At 49.8% G+C, this 17,347-nt stretch overlaps 1 protein-coding gene across 2 annotated transcripts in view; it reads left to right on the top strand.

Annotated features, from left to right (window-relative positions):
- Cph (BCL11 transcription factor chronophage) overlaps window positions 1-15,707 on the top strand; it is a 524,704-nt gene extending 508,997 nt beyond the window's left edge. For both annotated transcript variants that reach the window (XM_077666674.1, XM_077666675.1), the window contains 3 exons: window positions 5,853-6,151; window positions 6,402-6,693; window positions 7,445-15,707. In XM_077666674.1, the coding sequence (XP_077522800.1) occupies window positions 5,853-6,151; window positions 6,402-6,693; window positions 7,445-9,033 (2,180 nt within the window). In that variant the 3' untranslated portion in view covers window positions 9,034-15,707. The remainder of the gene's footprint in view (window positions 1-5,852; window positions 6,152-6,401; window positions 6,694-7,444) is intronic.
- The last annotated feature ends 1,640 nt before the right edge of the window (window positions 15,708-17,347 follow it).

The following is a 17,347-nucleotide window of genomic DNA, read 5'->3' as shown; positions in this document are numbered from 1 at the left end:
GTCCCGGCGTCTGGTCATCATATAAACCAGCTTTTTATATTTTTTAATTTTCCAGCTTTTTATTTTTTGATTTTCCTTGAGCCTTATTCACTCGTTATTTAACTCCGGCTCCCTCGGATGTTGGCGTCTAAAGTTTCCCGAAAGAATGTAAGCCTCAGATACAAAAAAAAGCAAATTAGTCGCCCGCTAGCTGCCCTTCAATCGAGCTGTGCTTCTTTCCCCGGACAACCGCCTGTCTGAACTCTTCACTGTTGTTATTTGGATTTTTCAAATTTCATAATCGAAGCCCTCGGACCGAGCGTGTTTGTTGGTTGTCGTGTTGCCCATATCAGTGTTATGCTTGTGCCTCAGCATTTATATATCTACAGCTTCTATATAATACGTACATCGCTCCATCGCCATATAATGCCGTTGTAGGCTGTTTGCTTTCTTGCCTTTTTTTTTACTTTTTCTGGAGGGGGGGGGGGGGGGCTTGTTTTGCAGTCCTCTCGACTGGAACCGCTCATTGCTCGTCATCTGGCAGGCTGAAAACAAACAAAAAAGAAACGCTTCCGTGTGATTTTACTTTTCTACAATTTTAGTCTGGAGTGGCCCGAGGGCGAATCACTGCCGTTGTTTGATCGGTTACAATTGATTTTACTTTTAAACCCATAGAGACGGGTACAGTGACACAAGTTTGCTCTGCCAATGGTAAATAAACAGTGGGACGAGCAATACATGATAGGGTGCTGGTATAGTGCGTGGTAACACACGCGCTGAACGCTGTACTCCATTTAATGTGCCCTCTCTCCCTTTTGTAGAAGTATCCTAATACCTCAGCGCGCTGCAGTCATTGCGGTAATATGTATCATTAAGATAGATTATTAAGATATTAAGATAGTGAACACGGTATTAATTCTTCCAACTCACAATTTTCATTGTGATTTACTCATTCTAAACAGACAACACGTTTCTTCATGCGTACGATTTTATTCAGGGTTACTGTTGAACTGTATTTCAGTTTAATGCTCGTTATATGGGCAGCGTTTATGACAAGATAGGTCATGATCGTTACAAAAAGGGTCTATAGTCAACCTATAGACTTCTTATCGACTGTATTTCCTTCCTATAGATATTTCTTTTTGCCTTTTCATAATCTATAGACAGTCTACTTAAAGTGTATGGCCATAAATCTATAGATTGTCTACAGACTGTCTATAGGATTTGTTTTGCCTATAGACTGTTCCCTAGGCATTGTCCATAGAGAATCAATAGACCTTATAGACAGGAGTCTATGCACAGTCTATAAACTGTATAAAGAAATTTTTTGTAACAGGAGGTTCGCAACGCGAGGGTAAGAAGTGCGGAATTAAATGACGCCAGCTGACTTACTGCGGCCATCGCAAGTAAGCCTAGATAAAGCTCGTGAGGCGTTATTACGCCAGGATGTCTGGACAATTTTCGGTAGCAACGGCCATCGAAGAGCTGCGCCAAAAAAGGTGGCTGAAAGAAACTAAATTGCGAAGACCAACAACGTCTCGGTCCGACGCAGACAAAAAACAAAAAAAAAATGAAGACACCGAAATATCACAGTATGAAAACAGAACGTGCAGAGACGAAGACGCTTTCATTTTTTCGACATGTGCCACTGATGACCAGCGCAGCGCCGGGTGCGATCCATCAAAATTTTTCCTCGGCTGACTTTCCGGCGCGGCGGCAGTTCGCCTACCTCCAGTGTAGTGTACCGCCCTGCAGCTCCCTTCGGAAACGCGTTTCGGTTTTAAAAGGCAGAGTGGACTCGGTGCAGGGTTTCCGTGTTCTCCGTGAACCTCAGGGGGACCTCAGTGCCTGGCCTGCTGGCCGCAGTACTTACTTTACTTACCGTTGTACAGGGCAGAGGCCTTTCTTTAACAGAGCGTGTTTTACACGGACGTCCTTTTAAAAGGGTCACAATGGACACACTGCGTGAGTTTTGGAGGGGAGGTGGCTCACCGGGTGGGAGGAAGGTAGGGAGTAGGGGGGGACGTTTTACATGACCGTCCGGGCACTGACCGAACACAGAAATGGCAGAATGGGGCCGGGAAGCGGGTGAGTGACCATTCTATCGTTTGGAGGGGAGGGGGATATCTAAATGGACCCCTCTTGCGCATACTCTTTTGTAGGACAGCGGAGTGCACTGCTCTTTGTCGTGTGTCTTTCTTTTTTTTCTTCTACCGTCTGCTTGTTTTTCAAATCAGTGTGGAAGGCTACGGGCGAGAGCACAAGAGAAAATACGTCGGTCAACACTCACCGAGCCTTACATGCTCTCCATGCACTCTTCGGTCGGCGGATTGGTATGCGCCGCGTTTATTCGAGTCCTGGCGCTGTGTATGGGGCATCGCGTTTGACTCGACCCTTCTTGCTGTGACAGCTGCGGGAGAGCTTTATTTTCTCCGGGTCTAGACACCGAAGTACGTCGCAACTAAAAAAAAAAGATCTCCAACGTTGTTCTGCTGGCCGGCTCTGCAAATGGTGTGCACACGGTGCTTGAAAATGGATAGTCCGATGGGATAAGGGGTGCTAAAAGGTCAACACAACTGTAGTGCATTGCTTCTTTAAATCGGGGCAAGAGCGATATTTACGCTTAGAGAGAAATGGCGTCACTAGGTAGTAAGTCAAGCCAAGAGACTAAGAGACGTCACTTCCGGTAAAGGCATCAACAGCTAATGCTATAGGATCGCCAACATACAAGTATATGTTAATACGGTATCCCTGTGAACATTTTGTTTTTCGCGTGGTATTTTTCGCAGAAAAGCATTTTGTGCTCCTCTCGCATCGCACTCGACGCTATATACGCACCTTATACAGCGAGAAAGGCCTTCATAGTTGGCATCCCTGCCTCTCCATCGAGCCTATTCTACCTGGCTTGTGCAGTAGCCTCCTGCATTGCCGTCATATCGCTGTGATGGATGAGCCTCTCCGCGCCGCCGCCTCGACAAACTTGTCTGGAGGAGAAGCGGCTCTCACAAATACTGCCCGCATTCTAGGTGGAGCAACGCGCACCCTCCCCCAATACCTTGACTTACTTCGCCCTCCCACCTCGGTGTACCCTTTACCACATACCGCATTCCCTCAAGACGTTTCGCGTCTGCAGCGTAAACGCAACTCGTAGCGCGGTACCCCTAAGAATCTAGAGACCGCTCGCGTCGCGCGCTTCGCTCCTTCGCGACGCTGGGCAGAGTTTGGACTCCGGGGGAAGAGTGGGAGGAGTGGGGGGGGGGAGGGGAGGGGAGAGTTGACTTGCTAGCTGCGCCGTACTCTGCTCCAAAAGCTGCGACTCGAGAGAGCGCCTCGAGAAGCGAGGACTGCGCTGCCGCCGCCGGCCATCAAGTCAGGTTCGAAGCGCATCGCTCATTCCGGGATTAATTACTCCCGGAACGACTTCGTGCCCGCCAGACGACGACGGCAATCAACCTTCCCTCACCCCTCTCCCGACTCTTCCCCACCCTGCCGTGCTTTCCCAAAGCGTCTCCCTTTAGGGAACTGGTCCGAAGAAGGCGCTCTCTCTGGATAGGGAAGGGACGCCGAGATGCGGGAGGAGGCGTTCTCCCCTATATCAACGGCGCTAATTGTCTTGTAGGATAACTTCGCGGTGCCGCGCTCTCTTGCGCTGTCCGCGGAGAGGGAGTGGGGAAAAGTATTCCCCTCTGGGGCGAGGCAGCGGAGGAGAGGGAAGTTTGCGAGGAAGTCGGGAACCCTGGCTGTCCCGAACGGGGAAAAAAGGGGAGGGGAGTTGGCGGTGCGGTGTTGTAGGTTGGCGCGGGAAAGCGCACCGCTTCGGCGTCGGAGTATACGTTCGCATGAGAGCACGCGACATCGGAAAGCAATTATTAGCCGTTCGAGCGGTGTTAATCTATCACCATTAAGTGATCGATGTTCTCCTGGTGGAGTCAAGCAGGAGGTTTTCCTACCAGCTCGTTCTGCGGCGTAGAACTGCGCACACGATTGTGGTGGCTCCCCTTCTCAAGATTTGCGTGCACTAGGGGAAGCTTTTGGGGAACGGTGTTCGCGCGAAGAAACTAAGGTGGTGTGTTCTTTAACTGTCCTGTCTTTTTTTTTCTTTGCGTTTCGTCGTCTTTCCTTCAGAAGTTCTCGCAGTTCGGTTCACAGGCATCCCTAAAGTTTGATGGAACCTTTGCCTGCGGAGAATTTACCGCTGTATTTCTCTGTCTACGCGTAGTTGCACACGGCGGGTATCTTGACGCGTTTGTTAATCACTATTTTTTTTGTTAGCGTGCGTGTGTATCTGTGTAAACACTTGTACAGGTTCTCCGTGGTCCTGACGAACCGCATTGATTGTTGGTCTCGGTACGCGTAAGAATGCGCATCTGACGCGGTTTCGAAACTCGTGACGTTTTCACGGAGGGAAACGATTGCGAAAGTAATCGCTTGGAACTAATGGGCATCTAAATTACCTGCTTTCTAGAGGTGGCGCCGAGGTAAACTGTGCCCATTAAGGTAACGATTGCTTTCCATTGTGTGTAAATGCGGCAACAAAGAGCGCGATTTCTAACATGCGTGTAATAGTTCAAGGCGCTTCTACGAGTGGGAGTGGGGAGGGGGGGGGGTAGTCCATCACGCTGGTAGTTTGACAACGGCCCGCAAAGATGCCTATTCCTGAAGTGAGCCGCTTGACTGTGAAGAGCATGCTTTCGCATCGCCAGCTCGATTACGTATGCATTCGCTTGTCGTTTCCTCCCTGCGCTGGCCTGAAGTTTCTTTTTCGCAACACACAAGACAGCGTTTCCCGTGTTACAAAAATCGACGCTCTTTACGGCAGTGAAGTGCAGTCGAGTGGAGTGAAATGAAGTGAGATGTGTTGAATGTATGAATGCTTGACGCACACTACGGAATACTTTCGAGGCCACCTGGCAAATAAATGCTGTGTACAAATAACGGAAATTGATTTGTTACTTGTGTAAATTTTATCATTTTTATACGTGCATCACGTATACGTTTCCTAGTGCAACCTGCCGCCGCGGTGGCTGAGTGGTTATGGCGCTCGGCTGCTGGCCCGAAGGACGCGGGTTCGATCCCGGCCGCGGCGGTTGAATTTCGATGGAGGCGAAATTCTAGAGGCCCGTGTACTGTGCGATGTCAGTGCACGTTAAAGAACCCCATGTGGTCGAAATTTCCGGAGCCCTCCACTACGGCGTCTCTCATAGCCTGAGTCAATTGCTTTGGGACGTTAAACCCCCATAAACCATAAACCTAGTGCAACCTGTATGATTGAGCTGTATGACCGCTGGCCTTGCCTTCAATAAATACTTTACTAAAAATAAATTATCGCTGCCAGAATCGGATGGCAGAATGTCGACGCAAACTAGTATTTTTTCAAGACAGGAAACGTGATCAATCAATCAATCAATCAATCAATCAATCAATCAATCAGTTTTTATTTCATATCAAGGATGTGAGGAGCGGAGACAAAAAGCCTATCCAGGCCTGACGGGGGTCCCCACCCCCTACAGCAGCTTGATTGTGAACAAAAACCCACAATCACACAACGCTGCAGCACATGGCATGCCTGGTAAATATTTAAATAACGTGCACATTGCATGGAAATATACATGTTCTGAGCATCAATAAGGACATCACTATCAAAAATTCATGTCAAGAGGGAAGACACAACAGCAGGTTGACTTAGTACAGTAAAAAAAGAATGGATATATTGTTGCACTTCTCTAATTACAGTTCATCACAATTATTTAAAATTAACGGTAGATTATAGGATGTTTCTCTTCATATATTTTTGCGAAGTCTATTGAAATCTATGGCAAAATTTTTTCTAAACCTGTGCCTCCGCTCTCTCTCTCTTTCTGTTCGTTACGCAGAGCCTAACAGCTACACGTGCTTCACGTGCAAGCACACCTTCCCTTCGGCCTGGCTGCTGGTGCAGCACTGCCAGAACCTGCACGGCCTCAAGATCTACGTGGACGCCAACATCAGCGCAGTGGCGCCGCTCTTTCCCCTGGTGGGCCGCGGTCGGTCCTCGACGCCCCCGCTGTTGCACCGGCCGTCCTCTTCGCAGCCGCTGCCCTCCACCGCCGCCTGCGTGCCCACAGTGCCGGCGCCCACCACGGTGGGCACGCCGTCGGCCACGCCAACGTCCTCCACGGAGCCCGCACCACAGGTGGGGCGCTCGCTAACAGCTAATCCTGCTCTAGGAGCGGACGCGTACTAATTAGTGCAGCTGCGCCCACCTTATCCCCCAAAGTTATAAATGAAGGGTGGCAAACCGGAACCTGCTGCTTAAACTCCCTGCCTTTGCCTCTGAACCTTGTTTGTCTTCGACCGCTCTGTTCTGGTCCGCACCATCAGCGTGACTGAGCAGCTGGTTCAGTTATGCATCTCACGGGGTGCTTATTAAAAAAACGGCGCAGGTGACGTCCACGGCCGGGCCGGGCGTGCCGTCGCTGGCGGGCATCGTGGACCCCGTGGCGGCTCACCCGGCGCTGCAGCTTCTGCGGATGCCGCTGTCCGAGCGCCAGTTCGGAGGCGTGGGTCTCTTCGGCAGGACCTCTAGTCACGACTTCCGTGTGGGCGACCTCCTGGCCGACCAGCTGCGGCCCCAGGTCACCGCCGTTCCTCCGCCCGTCACCACGGCGCCGTCGACGGCCACGCCGACGCCGCCTGCGTCCACGCCTTCGTCCTCGTCTCCAGCAGCGGCTGCAGGTGAGCCTGTGTTCGGGCGGCAGCCGTAACGGTACTACCGAGTGCAGCCGTTACTACTTCGGCTGACTCACCAATTACTGTTGACCAACACGGCTAATTTATGTTGCTTCTGCCCCATCGTCAACCATCATATATACCATCTCTTGATTCCCCTTTCCTTCCTACTGGTGTGCAGAATAGCAAGCCACAGTATTGTAGTAAATAAACATCGCTCTCTGTAGTCCGTCTCCAAGCAAGTTGCGACAGTTATGAGAGTAGTGCGATGTAGACTCAGTGGCTTCGTTCAGCAGCGTTGCGATACTTGCTGGGCCTTTCAGAAGAATGAACAAAGTATATCTCTGGACTTAGGTCCTTGCATCCACCAATCTGGGGTTTTTGGAATTAGGGCTAAAGTGGGTGTAAAATGTTGCGGCGCAATAGTGTAGCTGAAAAAAAAAAGGTATTCGATTTCTGTAGAGTAGAGACCAAATATTTGTTTACAACAGGAATGAAATTTTTCCACATGACCCTGGGACGAGGAAGCGATGGCAATGGCTGTGCGGCGCTCAAAACTATGGGTGATGTGTCGAGATTTACTCCAAGTTGTTTTTTTGTGTTTGCCCATGCATTAACTTTTTTTGGTAGTCTTGTTTGTTTGTTCTTAGTAGAACAAGGAAGTGTTTATATACTATGGGAATATAAAACTTCCCGTACCATTTAACTCTAGCCACGGTTATGAAAAGGTCATCAAACCCGTGTTTTCACTCTGCAGGCGCCGCAGGCCGTGAGGGCTTCAGGCCGTCTTCGACACCCCAGGCAACACAGCCGTTCGGCCTCGCACCACTGGAGCCCCAGATAGACTTCTACTCGCAGCGGCTCCGGCAGCTGGCGGGTGCTTCCAGTCCTTCGGACGTGGCCGGCAACGCGCCTTCGTCGCCTCGCAAGCAGCTGACGCCCCCAACGTTCCCAGCGTCGGCAACCGCGACCTCAACGACGGGAGCCCCGCTGACGCCCACGGCGACGTCTGCGCCGCCCAGCCTTGCCAGGGCGTCGTCGGACGGCACGCCGTCATCTCGCGCGGCGTCCCCGAAGCTCAAGTCGTGCGAGTACTGCGGCAAATCTTTCCGCTTCCAGAGCAACCTGATCGTCCACCGGCGATCGCACACGGGCGAGAAGCCGTACCGCTGCCACATCTGCAACCACGCGTGCACCCAGGCGAGCAAGCTCAAGCGACACATGAAGACGCATCGCAGCTCGCCCGGGTCGGGCAACAACACGAGCGTCGAGTCGGCCCGTTCCACGCCGGACGGTACGGGTGGTGGCCCGCGGACCAACGGCGACGACGCCTCCGAGGACGGTGCGCCGTCGTGCGACGAGGCGGAGGACGAGGAGGAGGAAGAAGAGATGGACGAGGAAGAGGAAGAGGAGGAAGAGGAGGAGGAAGAAGAGGAGGACGAGGAAGAGCTGGATGACGAGAGTGGCGCTGGAGGCGCCGACAGGGCCGAGGACCTGACGGTGCGGGGAGGCGGCATCGGTTCGTCCGCGGGCCCTTCCGAGCGCAAGTCCCTCCTCGGCGAGGTGATGGAGAAGATAGGCCTCACCAACATCCAGCAATACAGCGAAGCCTACCGGCAGGCGCTCGAAGAGAGCGGAAGCCTGCGCAACGCCGTGAAGCAGGAGAGACCCGGGTCGGCGGCGCCCAGTAGCGACGCGTCGATGGCCGAGAACGGGTCCGAGACCGTCGGCAAGGCACTCCCGCACGCGGCGCTCGACTTTGGCGGCAGCCTGCTGGGGGCCTTCGACGGCGAGGCTGCCAAGCGGCTCAAGCTGGACCTTGCGGGCGCCCCGGGTGAGCGCGACGTCTTTCCCGCCGGTCTCTGGCTGCCCTCGATGGCCCACCGCGACTTCTACCTCGGCCTGCACCAGCAGGGGGCCGCCGACCTCGAGCAGCGTGCCAAAGAGCTGAAGCTGGGTGCGCTGAGCCCTCGCCCCGGTCCGAGCGGCGCGGCTGCTGCCCTGGCCCTGATGGGCTCCCACTTGGGCAGGCCCAAGGACCGGCGCAACGACACGTGCGAGTACTGCGGGAAGGTCTTCAAGAACTGCAGCAACCTCACGGTGCACCGGCGATCGCACACGGGCGAGAAGCCCTACAAGTGCGAGCTCTGCAGCTACGCCTGCGCGCAGAGCTCCAAGCTGACGCGGCACATGAAGACCCACGGGCGCGTCGGCAAGGACGTCTACAGGTGCCGCTTCTGCGACATGCCTTTCTCGGTGCCCAGCACGCTGGAGAAGCACATGCGCAAGTGCGTCGTCAACCAGAACGCCCAGTCGCTGGACTCCGACTCGAAGGACATGACGTGACGCCGCCGCGGCCGTCCCTCGCCGACGTCGCTGCCGGCGGCTCTCCGCGGAGGAGGAGGACTCTTGGGGCCGGCCCCCACGCTCGCGTGGCGCCGGACCGCCGTCGGACCGCCCTGGGTCGCGTCGTTCCTGCACTGAAGACACACTGGAGGCCGCCGTAACGTCGGTGACCGACCTTCTCGCAGTGGTAGCCCGTCGTCCCCATCCGCCATACCCAAGTCGCGCCGCTGAGGCTAGTGGCTCGAGCGCGTGCGTGTGCTGTACATCGTCTTCTTCGGGACTCATCCGCTCAGTGGTCTCTTCTCCGTGCCCTGCCCACCTCATCCCTTGCGAGCATTTTCGAAGACTGTTTTTCTATCTTCGACAAAGCTCCTGCTCGGCGGTGTGTTCCCGTTTCTCATACATCCTCCACGCTTCTCGGAAACTGTCAATGGCGAAAGTCTTTTGAATCGCGGACCTCTTGAGGCGGTACCTGTAGTGGGTATTCATGTGTTCATCTCCGCGTTTCGCTCCAATGTGCGTTAAGGAGAAGCTTCAATCAGCATTCGGTACAGCCCTTGTTCCCATTGTGTTTAAAACAGAGATAGGAGGAGAACTGTCGCACACGTCTGCTCAGGCATAGTGAGAGAAGAGGAACATGGCTTAATCGTAATGTATAGCTTTGCGATTTTGCAGGCGCGAAATATTCTTATGCCACTCCTCGTTTTGTGTGAATGGGCGTAAAAACGTACCAAACGACGCTCATCTGTCACATCTTGGCCGAGGATGGCAATTGCTGCAAATATGTTTTAAGAGGTTGATGCCGTTGTCGGGCTCATTGCTTAGTTTGGAGAAACAACCCTTGTTTAAAAAGGAAAAGCTAATCTCCGCCCAAAGTGCCTGAAATCTGGCGCCGGAGGAACTACATCTGCACTTCCGCGAGTTTGGCCTGGAAGTGTCGCCTGATTTCGATCTTAACCATACCGGTGTACGCTAGACCATCGAGTGTCCTTTCCTGCAGCACAAAAAGAAAAACAAGCGCGATCTGTGCTGCTGTTAATTAAAGCAGTGTAAACCGAGCCCGAGCTATTAAGAGCTCACGGAATTGTCAGGTTCGAGAATGTCCTGGAGACAACGATTGCGGCCATCTCCTCCTGTCTGTGCATACTGAAGCCTTCTGAACGTTTGTGCTTTGGGGACAATGTTTCCTCCACTGTTCACTTTCTTGTTTTTTTTTCCACTTCACGCTTTCCTTGTCGCTGTAGTCGTCGACACACTGCTGTTGCGACAGGTGGCGCCATTGGCAACGGGTTCTAGCTGCAGCAGCCAATGGTGGAAGCTGACGCGTAAGCTTCCTCACACGTGCAATAACTGCGTTCCTTCCACACCGCCCCTTTCTCTCTGAGTGCCCTGTCAACCTCGCCAGTTCATGTTCTTTTATTCTTCAATCTTTGATGTCAGTGTTTGTAGCGATATTGTAACCTCACTCCTCGGCCTCTTTCGTTGTTTTTGTGGTCAGTAGGAGAGTATTTATCGAAGAGCCTTCCACGTTTATTCGTGAGTACCTAATAACCCAGTTCTACATTCTTTTACCTTTTATTCTTTTTCTAATGCACGTATAGAGACGCGATCATACCTCGAGAACATAATACTGCATTTCTTCCTTTATTTCTCCTTCAGTGACCGTTCGCTTCTTGATAAGCACATTTCACCCTTGCGTGTTCGTTTTCAGTTTCATCTTTCTTTTGCGGCAGGAAGTGCGATTACCTTCGTTTCTTCCTTTGTACTGTTAATTCGGGGACCACTGGCAGGAGCTGTCACCTGAACAATTTATTCTATAGCGCAGCCGTGGGCATACGCGCGTTTCGAGCGGTAACGTAAATTTTCAAACGACTAAATTAATTTCCGAAAACGACCGCTTTCATTGCCCATGCCCAGCAGGGCGGGTTATCTTGCATTAACCTCCGGCAACTGTCCTTCGTTTATTACGGCAAATTATTTTTTGCGCAAGTAGTCCTAACTGCGCGGTTTTAAAGAATGGCGTTATGGTACGGCTGACATATGCTTGACACTTGTTTCAAAAGCAGAGATCAGAGTAGTTGAAGACGTCAGGTATCTAGTCACATAACAGCAATCCTGAATTTGTTCAACATCTAGTAATCTTGGCTGACCAATAAACTTCTCAGCTGCAGATAGTGCACATGGTGACGCTATCAGAATCTTTTCATCCGTCTACAAAAGCGCGCAGGCGCTTTAATGTACTTAGCCTAACGCTTCCTTTAAGGGCTTTAATAAGAGACCTTTTAAGCTACTACGCCTGGTCGTACGGTGAAAATATTGCGAAGAAAGAGCGCCATTGATAGCTGCAATGGAACAGCATTGAGTTTTTGAGTGAAGGGTGGCACAGCTGCAGACTCTCATCTGACTTGTTAGCAGTTTTGACAGCATGCTATCGGCAGTGCTACGAACCCTTATGTTTATGGTTGCCGCTCCATAGGCTCAGAGGGTCCCGTGAGCACCTAACGAGCTAATCTTACGTGTGTTTATATTTAATGAAAATGCGACAGGCAACGCCGACGAGATTTCCTCATCGCTCATGTGTCCCATCATTGTAACACCACTGTCTTCACCATGACCGCAACAGCTGTCGTGCCCATCAGCGCGTTTTAAGGCGCGAGGAGCGCTTGTGACATATATGAGGCACGTCACGTTCACCCATTCATGAAAGGGAGAAACTTCACTACGCGCATCGTTTTCTGTACAAAGGAAGGGAATATACCGAGTCACCATGCATACACATTCACGCATAAATACGGCCATGGCAAACAGTTTTGACGCTGTAATCAAGAGGGTATATGTCATAACTTGTACCAGACAATTCATGCTCGATCTAATCAACCGCAACCTTCAGGAGTACCCTTGTTTGTGTTGTCTTTACTGTTTTCTCTTCTCAGTATGTGTTCTGACCTGCACTGTAGGGCGACTGCTTGTGGCTGAGACCCGCCTTCGGATACTTGCAGAACAGGGATCGGACGTTCTTGCAAAAAGCAAAGTGAACAGCACCCTTCGTTGCACTGTATTTAATTCTCGGACGATATTATACATGTATATTATTGAAAATGTTAATATATTTAAGCCTCCTGTTCCGGTCAAGTAGGGCTTTGACTGAAGTTCCAGCTATTTCCTGATTGGGTGTCACCAAAATACGAATGAAAATTATGTCCGACTTCGTGACGTAAAATGAAAACGCAAGAAGGCAGCGGTATTAGGGTTAGTGACGTCAGCAAAATACCCAGGAGACTGGCCATGTTAGGCTTACCGACACAGGTGGTCCCCTTTTCTGCATGCTCATCTCTTAGCGTGGGCTCTTTGCTGACGGCTGTCAAGCATAGACGGGGGTATTTTTTTCTTATATCTGAGGACATTTAGCATTTCATTGACAAATGGCGAGCGAATGCAGTGTTGGGTCAGCGCTCCGAATTGTACATACACCGTTTACCTTTCTTTGCCTCTTCTTTCTCTCCTGTACTGCTGTCATTTCATCCCGGAATGCTGCGCCTGTTTACTCTGTTTTCGCTACTTTCTCATTCTTTTTTTGTGTGTGTCTATACGCGGTGTTATACATGTCCTTGTACTTCATATGTCACGTGACTGTTGTGCCATTTTTTGCGAAGAGAAGGTCGCCTTGTGACGGGTCTGTTGCGATAGTCAGAGGCGGCCGCGTTTTATCCGCTGTGCATGAGAGTGAGTATGAAGTGAGAAGCCCACGGAGGAAAAAAAACGAAAAACCATGATCGTTTATATTGTCGTGCACGATCACTTGTCTGACGTTGCACTACGCTTAAGGAGGTAAAAGAAAAGGTATGTTTTCCAAGCTCGTGTATGAAATATCGAGAGAGAGAGCGATAGAGGAAATATATTATATATATATAAATATATATTTTAGCCCTGTACTATAAGCATTGAGATCTATAGATATTTGTAAAGCCCACCAAAACCTTTTCGTCTTTGAAGTTGGTTGTTTTTTAAACCTTACCGTGGCGTAGTTCTTCAGGCTGCCTTCGCTACACTGCAGGTTGAGAATGCCAGGCAGTATATATCTTGTTCTTTAAAAAGAACACCCAGATTTTACGAGTTGTTCAGGTCTGCACGTAGTTCTGGAATTTAGCTTATTCCTCCAACTGTAAGTGGTTTGTTCTTCGATATTGGACTTGCTGTAAATATGAATTCGATATAAGCCTTACAAGAATCGTGTGAGTATATTATGTAAGCACACAAGAACTTTCGCAACAATTACTCGTTCATTAGTACAAATCGCGCAATAAAAGCCCTCATTGATGAATATTGTGCCTGTGATTTGATAGGCAGAGGTAAAACGCACAAATCATTGAATGTTGCTGAAGTTTATTGCTCTAATTGCTTTAAGCCAAATTTTAGTTGAAGACAGTTGATAAATGTAGTGGTACTTATAGAAAAATGAAGCTTGAGCAGCATAAATCTTGCTGTCTCTTTCCTTGATGTCAGAAATTTGAAGGACTTTTTTTGTCTTACTGATGCCACTAATTTTGTTTCGATGCACTGAAAACCTATCTAAGTTCAGCATGGTTGTACGGGCAAGTGCACACTAAGAAAATACGAAAGCTTATCAAAGATTTATTTTGAGGGAATGCAATTTCAGCTATGCAGCGTGGCGAAGGGCAGCAAACTGTTGTGAAGTGGAGTTGTGCCGTAGTTTTTGAACCGGTCTCTCCTTTTTTTTAAAACTTTTATCTCCTCATTTTGTCTTAGTGACCTCTTTCTCTTTCCGTTTGGTTTGTTCCCCGTCACTTGCCGGACGAATGGAGGCGCGATCTCAAAAGATTCTTCGTCCTACCTGTTGGCCTGTTTCGCTTTTGCTTGAGTAACAAGAACGCATTCTGGTTCCTCTGGGACAGCGAGCATAAACTATGCTGTCTATTGTTGGCGCTCTGTCTGCACTCCATTTTCCTACGCCAGGTACTGCAGCATAGGTGTGAAGTGAAAACGGAAAATGGAAGCGATGTAGATAAACAGTGATCCTGCATCCCCGAATGCGTGTCCTGGATACACTGTTGGTCTTTCATTGAGACACGACTTGAACCTTTGATGAAAATTTCCCTCCTAGCACGTCCGACAAAATTCCGGGCCGCGTGAAAATATCATGATATCGATAAATCTCATTCTGAGTATAAAGTTTATTAGAAGTGCCCCTAGTCACGTGGCCTTGTGTACGCCCGGATGGTCGGGCTTTGATATCGGTATAGCCACCATCACGCGTACTTAAAGATCAAGAATTCGTGCAATGCGAATTCGAAAATTATTGCTTCATTGTTATGCGTGATTGTTCCTCTTTTTCCTTTCTTGGATTCGGCACTCGTAAGTCGCGCAAGCTACCTATAAAGAGAGAATACCAATTATATTGCTGTGTATGATGACTACACATCTTCGTTATCCCAAAGGAGCCAGGATGCCTTCGAAGCCACCTTTCTGTGTTGAGTTAACTGCACAGTGGGGTCAGTGCTGTCCTTTCTGACGAAAGTTAAAATTATGATTTGTTTATGCCGTGTCTTGAAGTTACGTATTCTTTCGTGCCTCCCGTGTACATCGCACGTGTGCTGACGCATTCGCTGTTTTCTTGGCATTGATCATGTGCGGTTCATTACACCTCTTCCGCACACTACTTCCCCTCTCCTCTTGCTATGTGCTTGGTTTGTCTAGTTGATTTTTTCCACTTTTTATTTGTGCGAAACTATTGGCTTGAAGGCTATTTTTGTCAAGCCTTCAGGTGCACAATCCGGTGAGAAAAGTTATACATATAAACAGAGTGCATGTTTTTCCGCTCCTGGGCCGATGTGTCGCGCAGAAAAAAAAAAAAAGAAAGGGGGCAGCAGTGTGACGAAACTGTCATGTATGGTACTATTATTTGAGTGTACGGCGATAGAGATGCTGACGCAACGGGCCCCACGTCATGGCCACTGCGTTGTCCGGAAGTGACGTGAAAAACGCGACTTTCTGTTGAACTGGCGCGTTCGTCTGCAAGCCCTGCAGTCGTGGACGCTTCTCTGTGCCGATGCAGACGATGTTCTTCTGCGAAACTTTGGTCCGCGGCGGTGTGATTGGCTCGTTTTGAGTCACGTGACCGGCGGCCCGGCAGCACCCCCTCGTGTGAATGTCGTTCCTGGCTTACCCCACTGTCTGCCTTTCACGTGATCCGTTGTTGTCCCGTGTTTATTGTTTTGGCTTTGAGTTTGTGCAGCCTCCTCTTACTATTCTTTATTCTTAGACATCAGGGGGCATTATAGATGTGTAAACTTTGTGTGCTGTTGAATCTAGCTTTTCTGTATATGCCCCTCCAATCTGACCTTTTTTTTTTGTTCCGTTCTGTTTCGGGCTTCCTCGTTGCATTTTTTATGTGCTGGACAACGTTGGTACTGGCTACGTCGTGTTCTTTTTTCTTCGTGCATGTACATTGAGAGCAGAATATCTGTGCATTGTGAGAAAATTCTTTTTTACGTGTTGGTCCCCAGCTATTATGTCTTCATTGAAAAAAAAAAGACCATGTTTTTACATCACTTGTCTATAATTACGTGGAAGTTTATCTGAATAGTTTGCCTCCCCTCTTCACGAAGTAGCGATCACGCGAAGGATTTATTAAATAAAAGAAAAACGGAATCGTATTCACGAGTCCATGTGCTTTCATTGTTTCTCGTTACTCTGCTTCGCACTCTTACTGATGGCGAACTGAATCTCGGAAGACTGGGGGCGCTGGCTGGATGACTCACACCAGTTGAAAGCGTCCTTAATGCAATTACAGAGTTCAATTGAACTTTACTTCACTCTTCAAGGAGTAGGCGTAGCGAGAGAAAGGCTCCTAGAACCTATAGTAAGTCGTGAAATGAGGACAATACTGCAGCTAGACACAGTGAAGCCGCAACAGAAGCAGCACAACTGTACAGAAAATACGAATAAAGACAGGAGCATCATGCCTGTATTGAACAGCGTGAGCAAGGTAAGCAAAAATAAAAATGCAGCAACAGTGGAAATAAGGAAATAAAGATATTACCGGGATTTTCAGCGCAACGAAGACAGGCACAAGAAAGAGGACAACACTTGTGTCTTCGTTGAGCACATTTTCTAGCAAATAAAATGTAACCCAATTTATTTGTATCATGACAGCGGTGTCAAAACTACTTGATACCGTTCCAATGTGCTGCAGTTGTTTTTTGGCCCGTACGGTTTACTTTCGTACTTAAGAGAGTTAACTGCTGAGCTAGTTGGTTTTCGGACATACTACCGGGATTTTCAGCTCAACGAAGACACAAGTGTTGTCCTCTTTGTTGTGCCTGTATTCGCTGCGCTGAAAATCCCGGTAGGATGTCCGAAAACCAACTAGCTCAGCAGTTAACTCTCTTAAGTACGAAAGTAAACCTTACGGGCCAAAAAAAAAGAACTGCAGTACATTGGAAGGGTATCAAATAGTGTTGACACCGCTGTCATGATACAAAGAAATTGGGTTACATTTTATTTGCTAGAACATGTGGGAGTTTCGGAGTGCCGTACCCTTCCCTGGCCGGCGAGGCGCGCCGTGGAGACGCAGGAAAGCGGACTCCCTCCCCACGGGCGAGTAGCCAGAAGGTCAGCTGGAGAGCGCTGCGCCGCCTCCTTCCTGAAATCGGTCGCAAGCGCGCACCGCCAGGCGCCGCCGGAGCGGTCGCTGATTGGCCGAAAGTGACAACGGGCAAGTGCGCCGATATCGGCGGGTACCGGCCGTGGCCGGGAGAGACGACAGCGACGACAGCGAGCCGTGACAGTGAGAGGACGTCAGGTAATTACCTCCCTTCTTCCCTCTTTGTTGTCGCCATCTTGCACCGTCAGCCGCACGACCAAGCCAGACGGCAAGGGTCGCAGATCAAGCAGCCAGCGATTTTGGGAGAGCCCCAATAAACGTTTGGCCCCGCGCAAAGCGTCCTGTTCCGTGTTGTGTTCTTATTCGCATTTCCGCTGCTCCGCCGTGATAAAGGCCGCGCATGGTGTGCGATACCGGGAGCTCGGAGTTCACGGCCTAGACCTCAAAGGAGGCTGAACGGCCTGGTGAGAACCCGCACATGACAAAGTAAAAAAAGCACAGAGTTAGGATGGTGCCAGGGCAGGCCATTATAACGGATTTCTCTCGGAGAAGATCAAGCTTTCAGAAGTTTGTGCAATATTACTCCGCAAGAAAGGGCAGTAATGCGGTTGGGATATAAATGGGATATAGGTTTAATCCTTTAGGGTCAGCATAAAACTATATGCATTGCGGATTTACGAGTCGCGGAGC

This window comes from Amblyomma americanum, chromosome 5, assembly GCF_052857255.1.
Source record: "Amblyomma americanum isolate KBUSLIRL-KWMA chromosome 5, ASM5285725v1, whole genome shotgun sequence".
Taxonomy (NCBI): domain Eukaryota; kingdom Metazoa; phylum Arthropoda; class Arachnida; order Ixodida; family Ixodidae; genus Amblyomma; species Amblyomma americanum.
This window is presented reverse-complemented; position numbering and strand designations above follow the sequence as displayed.